Source organism: Rousettus aegyptiacus, unplaced genomic scaffold, assembly GCF_014176215.1.
Source record: "Rousettus aegyptiacus isolate mRouAeg1 unplaced genomic scaffold, mRouAeg1.p scaffold_m13_p_5, whole genome shotgun sequence".
Classification (NCBI taxonomy): domain Eukaryota; kingdom Metazoa; phylum Chordata; class Mammalia; order Chiroptera; family Pteropodidae; genus Rousettus; species Rousettus aegyptiacus.
The window spans coordinates 80,987,701-80,999,973 of record NW_023416308.1 but is presented as its reverse complement, the minus strand read 5'-3'; the positions used below and the strand labels follow the sequence as shown (position 1 = coordinate 80,999,973).

Here is a 12,273-nt window from a genome sequence, read left to right as displayed (position 1 = left end):
AAATCCATGTCACTCCTCCTGAAGATTTCTTAGAGCTATGAAGGTTACCTTGTCTCTTGTCAGTAAAACCTACTTCAAATCTCCTTTAAATAACTTTCATCTCCCTACCCTACTCTCCTCTTCCCCCAAACCACAAAATTCCTTTCCCTGTGGCTGGCTGCCCTCCACTACTTCTCTCTCTCCCAAACCTATTCTTCTTTCAGCTTCTTCAACCACAACTGCTTACACAACCTCCCACCCCACCCAACTCAACAGCTACTTAGCAGGCACACAGCAACACAAAGTGTTAGAAACAGAGGCCACCCAATGTTCTCTGAGCATGGAAGCGAGGTGATAGTGGAGGGGGCCCAGCCTTTATTTTCCAAGCCCTCCTCTCTGGATAGCAATGGTCGAAGACTTGAATCTAGTATAGATCTGTTTCTTTTTTCATAGCCCCTGTTCCCCATCATTCCCTGGTTCACAGAGTCCCCTTCTGGTCTTTGCAGCTGATACACTAAGCCAAGACGTATAGCAGTCTGCCTGCAATTTCTCAAGGACTCTCATAAAGCTCAGAGCCTCCCACTTCATCTACAACATAGGGCTCAGTGCTGCATTTCCAGTGCTACAGCTATTATTATTCTGTCCCCAATTCTTGCTACTGAGGAAGCCCATACCCAAGAGAGCAGTTTCTTGGGCTCCCACAAACTCAAACACAATATGTAAAGACAGTGAAAGAAGCTACATCTGTGCTGCTGGCTTTAGAGAGTCATTGGCTTGAAGCAGTAAGAGGAGCATCTTCTGAGCTGAGTAGCCCTCGAAGACTCCCATGTGATTCAAAAGTCCTTTTCTTTCCTATTATTCACTTTCTTGCTTTCAAGCATCTGCTCTGGCAGCAGCAGCTGGAGCTCAAAGTGATTTCCCTGTAACAAAGCACAACTTCCTCAAGGCCTTTGCTGTTAACTGTTTCGCGCCCACTGGCATGTGTGAGCAGCAGAAGGGCTGGAGGCAGAGCCATGGTAATGGTGTGATGGCTTAGGCTGTGCTGGGCTCAGCGGTATCCCTGATTTCCTCTTGTTATCCCGAGAATGTAGGGTTTCTCTGAGTTCCTATTTCTTTTTCTGCAAGGATCCTCGGATCCTTATTCTTAAGATAAGATTTAGTTCTAGGTAAGCCCACGTTCACATGGTACTTTGGTTCCATACTTGAAAAGCAATGGAAGTATCACACTATTTTTAAGCAGTAGGATAAGAGCTATCAGTACTAATCCCAGAAGTGGACATTCTGCAGCTTTAAGGAACATAAAGTTTTAAATCCAAGTGAAAGATCAGATTCTCTCACCCCTAGCTCCTCATCTAGGAAGACAAATGTTGACTTCACCTTGCAGGCTCCAGATGGAGAGGCAGAACTGCAGTCCTGTGGCTGCCCTGCTATGCTGTGTGGTCCTGTGATACAACGTCCCATAGCTAAGGGACCTTGTTTTTCAACTCATTCCTCGAAGTGAGTCTAACTTCCATACCTTTCATCTCCACCACCAGGCTGACACAGCCTGCCAAGCTGGGATCCTGTTCTAATCTACCTCAATCCTAAAGGTTTGTCATGAAGATCTAGGCCATCTCACTAACACCATAACCTAACCTGACCTCTGCCAGACACTTGGGTCCCTTGTTAGAGGCTGAGTCTGGGGCCACAGTCTCTACCACTGGAAGGCCCTACCCTCTATCCCTGTATGGATGCTTCTAGAACAAGGATGGAGGCACCGGATTCTTAGCCTGGATACGATGGTAAATAAGATACAAGGCAAATGAAAGCAGTTTTTCTCCTAATCTTTTATGTTACTTGCATGTTATGAAGAGCAGAGAGTCTCTCTTTTAGCCATGCCTATTTCAACGCACAAGTGAATTAACCAAACATCAATAATTTGTTTCATTAGGAAAACTTTATTGAATGTCTGCCATGTGTCATGTACTCTGTTAGGTACTGGACATATTGTAGTGAGCAAGACAGAAAGGTTGACTTCTGGCGGCTTTGGGAATGGTTCTTTCCACTCCAAGGGAACTCCAATTGGGATAGGTATTCACCTGGGTTCCAGGGAAGGTATTCTCTGCTTCAAGCATCAGAAATCCCACCTCATATTGCTTATACGACAAAGGGAATTTGTGTGCTTATTTATGCATAAAAGCGGTTGCGGCAGCTCAATCATGTGCTTGAACACCTGGATTCTTTCTCTCTCTCTATTCTGCCACCCATGAGGTTGGCCTCACCTTAAGCCAGGCTCCTCTAGAGGTCCAAAAGAACCACAGCTGCTCCTGGGGTGTAAGCTGCTTCTTTGTTTACATCCAACAGGAAAGAAAGAGCATCTCTGTCCAAGCAGTCACACCAAATGTCCTATAATACTCTCTGAATAAATCAGCTTATGCAATGCTAATCCCCACAGTTGGCTTGACTGGTTTAGCCTGGGACCAGGTCATAGTCTGGAGCAAAGGATGGAGCCAGGATTCCTAGAATCCCCAATCAGAGGTCATGGCCATCAGAAAGAGGGATTGATGCTTGGGACGCAATGAACAAAAGTTCATGCTGTCTGGGTGGGTACCTACAGGACTGAGCAGACCCTTGTCAGCTCTCCTTCTGTTCTTTGTCCTTGGGGCATAAGAACTGAAGCCATCTACCCCAACACTGGCTACAGGGTATACTCTACATTAACCTGACTTCACTATTTCATTGTCTTCATTAATGTAACTTTACTATTCCTGGAGGAGACTCTTGCCAAGATAGATAAAAGTCGCAAATAACATTATTGCTCATTATAGGGTCTTCCCAAAAGATCATCAATTCTTCCTTAGAAAGCATCAACAGATTACAACCCAACACTCTTTGAACTCTGGTCTCAAAAATCCTAACCTTGCTGTGTCTACCTAAACTATTATGTCATGATCTTTACCCAGTCTTAAACCAAGCTCCCCCAGCCCCTGTCTCATCCCTTTGCCGGCTTTAAAACATGCTTCAAAATCTCCACAAATCAGACTTTGCCTTTCCCTTTCCATTACCAGGCAAGTAATAGACTTAATTTTGTCTTATCAACAGGCCGTTCTGGTGATATTTGGGAGACAACATTCAATGGGCACATATCCTGAAAGACTATTTGCAGGGGCTGCAGTCTTCCTGATGTCTTCTGTCCTCTGCCAGAATGCTCCACCCTTGCTCCAGGCCCCAGGAAATGCTCTTCCCTCTATCCCAAATATGATGAGGGCTGTGGTTCTTTCAAAAGCTGGCATAAACCATTCTAGTTCATTTCATCTAGGGGAGAAGAATCGGCCCATTGGACCATTATAATAACAGTCACTTCTGAATGACATTCCTGGAGATAAAGACTGCTGGAGACTTGAGCCCAATGTTAACCACTTTCTCAAGTGTGCCATAAGAACAGTCTGGGACAGTAACTGCTGGGACAAGGTCATCTGAGAATGAGCAGATAGTCTAGATGCAGTTGGCTTTCTGTTCAGGCAACAGCGTTATTTTCCAACACGTTGTTATTATCTTTTATATCTCTGGTGTTTACTCTAATGCTCGATGTCGTGCATGATTACTATTTCTACAGACCTTAGGAAGAGTCACTCGTTTTGTATCCCAGCTGAAAATGAGAAAATGTTTAGCATCTTTTTTTTTGAACAGATAATTCAATACAAGTAAGACTTGCTTGGGAAATATGAATACTCCTGGCTTAGTTTACTGACCATTCCCTCTACCAACTAGAAACATGACGGCATGCCTACGTGTCCAAACTACATTCTGGCCACTTACATCAACTAGCACAGATCCTAACAGGTTGGTTAATGTTTTTCAGATTCCCAAATATGTAACACATTTTTATGTTTTTTGCAATCAGTTTTGCTTCAGTGGCCCTGCAGGTATTTATGAATACGAGTATGCTAAATCTCACCAACAAAAATAGTTTATTTTGGGTGGCAAAATGTCATTTATGTCTTTTATTTTGTCCAAAAAAATAGTTTTCCGCTATTTTTCTTTTCACGTGTAGGTGGAACAAATCATTTCTGTGTGTAAAACTGCTGCTAAAATGTTTCCTGGTGAGAAAATCCAAGTTGGGGACTCATATCGGTGTCACCTCCTGATGAGTTCTCATTCAGGGTGCAATGGTCTGCACTCACCACAGGGATCCCGGTGGTGGTCCTGCTTCCTCTGTCTCTTAGGAAAGAAGGTCCCAAAGTATTCTAGAACCTGGCCATTTCGGCTTAAGAGAGACCTTTAAGATTTACTAAGTTGCCTAAGTTACTGTTCTGAATATTTCTCGATTGTGCTGCAAATTCAAAGACAGTATCATCAGAGGGCAGGTCACGAGAATCGAGGGAAAAAATGACCTCTTCTCACATCCTTCTCCTAAACGGAGAAAAGCAATCCAAGCTTGGAGCTTAAGAAGGGCCATCTCCATGCGAAGAGCCCACTGCAAACTCAGTCTCAGTACCACTTACATCACCCCGAGCAGATGTCCACTTTGGACTCCACTGAATGGGGAATTGTGGAACTTTAGGACTAAAGGAACCAAACTGCTTTCATGATATGTCTCTTTCACTCATTCATCAAATATGAATTCAATACCCTACGTAATAAGGATGGTATTTCCATTCTCTGTAAATTGGTTTGTTCCATGCAATGAATCGATGTCATACATTCCTGCCCATCAAAGGCAAATATCGTGAGGTCAACGATCAGCTAGCTGGATCCTCATGAAACAAGTCTCTAAAGCTAAGCCTAGTCCGAAAAGGGACACATCTAAATTCTAAATGCTCCCTTTCCACGTGGAGAGGAATCCTTGGATATCTGAACATAAGGCAGAGGTAGAGAGGAATCATGCTATGGATATAAAGGAAGTTTCCGCCAGCCAAGAGGAGGAAGTAGAAAGCCTTTGGTGGAAGAAATAGGGAGAGAGGAGAAGAGGCTGAATATTACATTTGACTGAATATCCCAAACGAACTGAGATAACCTGGGAAATACCGAAAAACATTAGTGAGCAAGATCAACTTTATTTTTTCTTCCCTTCCTGTTCCTTACCAGGATGATAACTGTTTTAGATAATAAAGGAATTTACATTTCCTTACACTATTTTACCATATTTTAAACATTTCTTATTCTCTCGGTTTCCATCCAGAACAAAGCAGTTTGTTCTCTGAGACATTCTGCTGGACTATGTGTAGGGCAGCAAGTCACGACATGGGGGAGATGCTGTGACAGCACGTGGCCTCCATGTATCCACTGTTCACCTCCTCTGTTACTGGGCCCCTGACACACAGGTGAGGCTTACGCTCAGCTTTTTACCCAGTTCGTGAGCCACACTGACAGAGGGCAAGGCCTGCGATCGGGAGCTGGGTCCATTCCCCGCTGATGGCGACTGGAGATGCTGGTGTTTCCGAGGTCTGTGATCTCGGGTGCTGATGGGCACCTCAAGAACCTCCTGCCTGCTGAGCGCCAGCGCTTCCTGTGGCTTTCACTGTGCTATGTCTTAGGCCACGCTTGTTAAAATTTCTTTTCTGTCTCACTTTCCTTCTCGACTGGTTTAATTCGCACCAGGACCCAAGTCCTGCAAGACACTCACACCCCCTGGATGAGAACCTGATCTGCTAAGTTTTTTCCAGTCAACCCATCCTCTTCCTGGAGAATCATTCCTGTTTCTGAAATCTGTCATGAATAACAATTTTCCCAGAGTGCTAAAGCCTCTGACTCCCTTGCTTCGAAACCTCCCGGGCTTGCTTGTGTCTACTTCTCGGTCCCACCAGGACCCTTCTCAGGAAGTCCACTCCCCACATCCCTGCTGGAGGGGGCACTGGCTTGCATCTCCATGACCCATGATCCACGGCGAATCAGACCGGGGTGGACACCTCACCCAACTTAGGCAATCAGATACTTTCTCCTGGGAATGTGTGAACCTCAAAGACTCCAGGTGGGCTCCGCTGGGCCATACGTAGCCCTGGTTTAAAGGGCTAGGTAGTGTAACTACCTGTTGAGCCTGCATAACTGACATTTGCTTTAGTTTTACAGCTCTAAGTTCACACCCTTAAGAAGGCAGAGGGTGCTAGATGAGGGCTGTACAGATTCACTGTACCACACCTGCACCCTACTTATACTGGGAATTGTAGAACCCTGAGTTCCAGGGGGCACCGGGCTCACTGAGGTCGTCCCAGCAGACCACAAGACTAGCCAGGTGTAGAACCTGTTAGCCTTCTGGACACACACATACAAAAGGCTGAGATTAGAGAGATGAAGACTTATCTATACATGGGCACCCCTTCAGTAGGACTTCAGGGCTGAGGATCCTGTACCTCTGCCAGGCAGGATAATGCTGCTGATCTTCCCTGGATATTCTGATTAGAGCACTTGTCTTCAATCTCTTAGCAAAGTAAAATCTGATTTAACCAAAAGGTATCTCTGCCTAGCCTCCCCATCTAACCAGGTTTACTACTTGTTAATGCAGAGGGTGTGCAGCACTACACAGGGAAGCAACGAAAACCTGGAACCATTTCTCCGATTCTCCACGGGGCTCGTGATGTAGGTCAGCCCCACAGCTCAGAGGGTAGGAAAGGTGCTGGCACGTGGCCAGGCCAACACCATCTTCTCTTGGATACAGGGTGGAGGGGGCTGTGGTGGGAGCCCCAAGAGCTCTGTCATCTCCCGAGGCCCATGGAGGGGATGCTCCTGTCCCCAGGTCCCAGGCAGCCTGCTCTGGGGGAGGCTGCTTCCCAAGCCTTTGACATCATGGACAGTAAAGGCAGCAGGACTGGCTGACCTTTGAGTGTGCAGTGAAGCTGTCCAGGATCCCTGAGAGAGAAACGGATTTTTGAACTCACTGGCTTTGAAGACTCCATCTGCCACCTGCCCTGGCAAGGTCAGGGTGTGTTGGATACAGCCCCAGATAGGCTGCCAGATCTCTGCAGGGCTCAGGGTTCAGTCCTAAGCAGTCCCTCAGCCCCAGCAGTGAAGAGCTTCTGCCGGGCCAGCCCCGCTTCACACTAAATCCTAACTACCCTATATTCTTTCTTGTCACTTTTTCTTTTTCTCAAACACACATGCTTATGTGTACATACACACACACACCACACCACACCACACATACACACACATTGAGAGAACAGGAAATTAATTTTTATTTTTGTTTTAAAGCAGAAATCTAAAGAAAGAGAGTATAACCATAATTCACTGTTAAGGCCAAGGAAGAAAAAAGAAGAAACAGAAAACTTAAATATGTGCATGTGTGTCCAGCAAAGTTGCAAATGATCCCGTCCCCCAGTCTGGGCTCATGGCTCGAGGGGGAGTAGGGAATGGGAGATTGCCAACCTTCCTTTTATCTTCCACGACAGTCACATGAGGACACACAGCAGTTACTCAGAATGTGGGACATACATACATAATAATAATTATTACTGAAAACTTTACTGAGCATTTATTATGTGCCTGCCACTGCACTTCACATATATTAGATTGTTTACTTCTCACCACTGCCCTTGTGAGATAGGTGCTGTTATGGCCACTTTACAGATGAGAAAGGCAAGAACAGCTTGTGAGTGTGCCAGCACAGGGACCTGAATCTAAGTCCACTGAACTCCAAAGTGAGTGCTTCTAACCTCTCCGCCTACAGCCTCCTCCATCCTCACAGCTGTCAGCAAAGTGCAGCGGCCTCTCCAGTACTGCTTTTCATCTCATCTGGTACCAGTGCCCCAGTTCTGATAGTGGCACATTTATTTTTAAAAGGGAAAGTACTGCTTCCCCTCTTAGAATGGATATGGAGTCCTGGGCACTTATTTCAAAGAGACAGGAAGACACAGGGCAGGGATGGCCTCCCTAGGTTTGCCCTTTATGGAAGGGGCACAGGCATTTCATTTCCTAAGTTCTGCTGTAACAGTTAAGAAATGACCATTGTATTTGCCAAAGTAATTCTAGCTGCTGTAACTAAAGTCTCCCAGTTTCAGTGGCTGAACCCTAAAAACATTTATTTATCACTTATATAACTGTCAAACATGGATTTGCAAAAAGCCAGGTGCTCAGGGTTCAAGGAGTATCTCCCAGGTGACCAAAGTCATACAGCATCTTTTCCTTAGCAACAAAGGAAGCCTTCAAGGCCCGCTTTCCACACTTCCAGTGTCACGTGCATGCGCTGTCGCCTAGGGCCCAGTGTGCACTGCACCATCAGTGTATAATGCACCTCTCTGGCAGGGTTAGGGAGAAAGAGCTGCTTGTACACCGAATCATGGCTCCCACCACAGCCCCATGCCATATCCCTAATCCTTATCCTTTCTCATTTCCTGTGTCTTGAGAAGCATAGAGATTTGACACTCTTGATTATAAAAAAGAAAGTCAGCAGTGACTTATAAGGGTGCAAAAAGTCTATTACAGCACTCTAACTGCCACTGCTACTGACAGGCTCAGGCAATTTAATGAGCCCACACCTTTGAGAATTGCACCAGAAGCTGAAGCAATGAGGTACAGTTCAGACAGTGCCGGTCCTCCAGCTACTTCTCAGGTGGTTATAGGGCTATGGGTTTCCCTTAGGGAATAATTTTGAGTCCAAGAAAGAAAGAGTCTTGGCTTCGATGGCCTAGGGGCAGAGGTGTCCTCAGCGACCTACAAACTTGGGGCCCTAGGCTCTCCCTGAATACCCTGGAGCTTAGAATCTGTGCTAAAGCCTGTCTTGCTCTTCTCCCTCAGGCACAATCTCCAATAAAGGAAGACTGTGCTTTTGTCCCCCGGGCAGATGTGGGGCCTCTCTGCCTCTCTTCAGCTGTCTTGCATGTTTACTTCAACCAGGCTCACCTGACTGTCAATGGCAGCAGAAGCCACGTTGGGCGAGATTCTGGTCATGGCCTCGGGATGGATTTGCAGCAGGGCAGAGCTGTCTGCACTGGGAGAGTAAGAGGAAAGTTCTCTGACTGGAACCCATGCTCCCTGGTGTCCCTGATCCCAGGAGCTCAGTTCTCTTCACTTATCAAGCGCAAGAGGGAGAAATGCTTCATGGATGATCTCATATAAGCGCAACAATCACTTCCCTCATTTGTGCTCTGCAGCACTGGATACAGGTGATAATGATTAAAAACGTGCCTGTTAATGACTAGTTTACATGCCACATTTTGTCTCTCATATGGTGTGCAAGCATTTCAAGGGAAGGAGTGGTTTCTTATTCACATCTATTTTCCATAGCTAATATGGATGGCATCTGACCCTTAGAAATGTTACCTAGTGAATGTAATTTATTTTGGAGAGAATTAGTAAATAGATAAGAAAGTGAGTCAATGAACAAAGATGAATGAGGGGGGAATAAATGAGAAGCAAACGACGGGGGAGTAAGTGAATGAATGGGGGTGTCAGAGGCAGAATAATGACCCATTGCCTCCAGATATCCACTCTCCTCTTTGTAGTTGGGCACATTTCTGTCTGACAAAAAGAATATATTTTCCACACATGACCATGTGACTAGAGACTAAGTTAGTTTTAAGTACCAGTGTTGCATGAGACATCAAGGAGAATCCTTGAAAAAGGAATGTGTGTGTTTTAGCCACCTTTCTATGGTTTATAAGATATGTGATAGCTAGAGCTTAGCACCTTCCCCGCACCGCCCCCCCCCCCCAAACAAAAGCCACAGTAGGTCAGTGAAACAGAAAGAGAAGATGTCTAGGTCTCTTTGTTGATCATGCAACCACTGCAATGCCCCAGACTACCTTCTATTGGACCTTTTGTATGTAAGATGAATAAATTTCCATTTCACTTATTGTTTTGTGGTCTGTTGCTTTTTGGAGTTTTATCATATGTAGTTGAATCTGATACTAACCAGCTTGCCTGGAATTACAAGTTCATGCTAGAATCAGTCCTAGAATCCAGGCCTCTTCTCTCCTAGTCTCAAGTTCTTTCTGATACCAGGCATAAGTAAGTCACTACATGATGGCCTGAAATGCCACACTCACTCAGATCTTGCAGATGTCCTTCAAACGTTAACCCAAAACCGTAACACAGAATCAGAGACTCCTGATCTTTTTTAAAGACAATCAATGTGAGGGATGATCCCTGATCACTGCTCAAAACCCACCAGGCTGGTGGGCATTGCGGACTGAACCTCAGATTGAATGCAATTCCTAACAGACCCAGGAAACGCAACCAGGAACTGCAGACCCTGGCACATTCACATTTTTGGTGGCCCCTGCATTCAACAATCGAGCATTTATTCTTCCATAAGATGGCACAGGTGGTGGTCGGGTCTTACCTCCACCAGAGAATGCCAGTGTGCGATGGGCTTCCGAGGATACGACAACATTTCGCTCCAGTGGTCTCTGCCAAGCCTCTCAGCTTCGTTGCCTACTTGACACACGCCGATGATCTCATTGTGACCTACACTGTGAAAATGGCCCACAATAGTTTTTTCTTAAAATTTTGGTCTGTAAGAGCAACGGTTACTCAAACTAATAGAGGCATTAGGGAAGGGAGTGGTTCTTTTCATTCCCTAATTTAAAACACAGGCCAAGTGTAACAGCCAATAGGATTTGGAGTCCAGTTTTGTACTTGCTGGCACAAAGAAGAAGAGCAGAGTCTGCCCCTCACAGACCTAGGCTTTCGTAGTGTGAAAACATTATGTGGCATGGCTTAGCTTGTTCCCAAAAAACCCATGGTTCGGAGTTCCTTCATGCACGCTAAGAATGTCACCTCTGGTTCTGGAAGTCGGATGATCTCCAGGCATCCAAATCCATATAATAAACAGGGGGCACCTGAAAGTTTATTGCAATAACGACTGCTCAAATTTCTGCAAGAGGCAACCAAGTATGGATAAGGGGCAGCTCTGTGTCTGGCAGCCATCGTCTTGAGCTTACAAAGGGGGAAAGTGGAGGAGGCCTCCAGGTCTTGCTTCCCCTCTTTGGAGAACATATTTTCTCATGCTCTTCCCTCTTACTTTCCAAATCCAGCTTTGCTTCTTTGACCCAACTTGATTTCCCTACTGTAGAAAGAAACCTAGCTCCTTTAACTGAGGATTAATATTTCTGAAACATTCCTTGGGTTGATCCTTGCCTTGCTCACCCCTCTCTTTTTTTCCTTAGCAGATTTTGGTGAGAAATCCTTTGCATAACTAGAATGACATGGTCCATCCTTTAATTCTTTGGGATCCAAACTCACAGACTTTCTTTCTTTTTCCTTCCTGCAAAGAAGAGTGATTTATCTCCTATTTGTGTATAGGGAGTAGGGGAGAGATAACGTGGGGAAGTAGACTTGAGTTTATGCTCATTAAAATCAGTTGCATGCAGAAGCCCCACGAATTCTGCCATGAATTTTTCCAGGCAAGATTCATGAGTTTACTGAGAATTAAATTGAAGCAGAGCTCACATAATCAGATTTGTCGATGCGGGAAACTTGGCAATAGCTTTAAAATGCTGGCCTAGCTCTCCATGGTTGGTGGGCAATGTCCCCTCCTGTGGCCTGACACTACTGGTACTGTGTGTCATCCAGAAGAGGCAGGAGGAGTCTACTGCCCAGGGTGGACTGTCACGCCCATGGGCAGCTGACTCAACCCATGTGCTCCCTGGATTGGAAGATGGCTATGCCCCACCCAGGCAACTGCTGGAAAGAGTGTTCAGGGCACTGGAGCTTCCTTGCTGATATTTCAGAGGTATGTGAGAAAATTTTTAGCTACAAGTAATATTTGTGAGATTATATTAGGAGCAGAATGATTTTTTTCATAATTATGCCCAGATCACGTGGGAGGTTTCCAATTAAAAAGAGACTTTTCATTTCAGTCTAATGACTGGTTTAACATGTATAATTCCCTGTTGGTACCTCCTTTGCATATTAAAGTGACTGTTTTTCAAATCTGTCCTTTAAATACACAATTGGCTAAAATGTAGGCTATAAATATCTCTTCTGCGCTGTATTAATTAGAAAGTCGAGCATGTTATACATTTTAATGTACCCTGTCATCCATACTGATTCTAGCATTTTCAAGAGAACATTTCTGTGTTTGCTTTCAGACTTAAGTGGATGAAAATGATCTTTATTAAACACATTGGAAAAAGGAAAAAAATAAGAAAGTTATGTATTTAAAAACATTGATGGTCTGGCTAAAGTAATCGCTCTGCTGTTTTGACTGGAATCTTTCCATAAAGGCCAGTCAGGACTGCACAAAAGATGATTATAACCGGTGGGGCCACAGATCTCCAACCTGAGATTCTAGGGGGTGTGCAGGAGTGGAGAGAGACAAGATGGGGGGGGCAGGGGAGAATGGAGAAAGAGAAAGACATAAAAAGGGGGAAGAAAAGA

The 12,273-nt window shown here is 45.1% G+C and overlaps 1 protein-coding gene across 3 annotated transcripts in view; it reads right to left on the bottom strand.

Moving 5' to 3' along the window:
- SYT9 (synaptotagmin 9) overlaps positions 1–12,273 on the bottom strand; it is a 162,571-nt gene that overhangs the window by 34,688 nt on the left and 115,610 nt on the right. The window contains exon 6 of one of the 3 annotated variants that reach the window (XM_016123047.2): positions 10,235–10,364. In XM_016123047.2, coding sequence (XP_015978533.1) covers positions 10,235–10,364 — 130 coding nt within the window. Of the gene's footprint in view, positions 1–9,765; positions 10,365–12,273 lie in introns of those variants that run through there. The other 2 variants (XM_016123046.2, XM_016123048.2) reach the window with 2 other exon arrangements.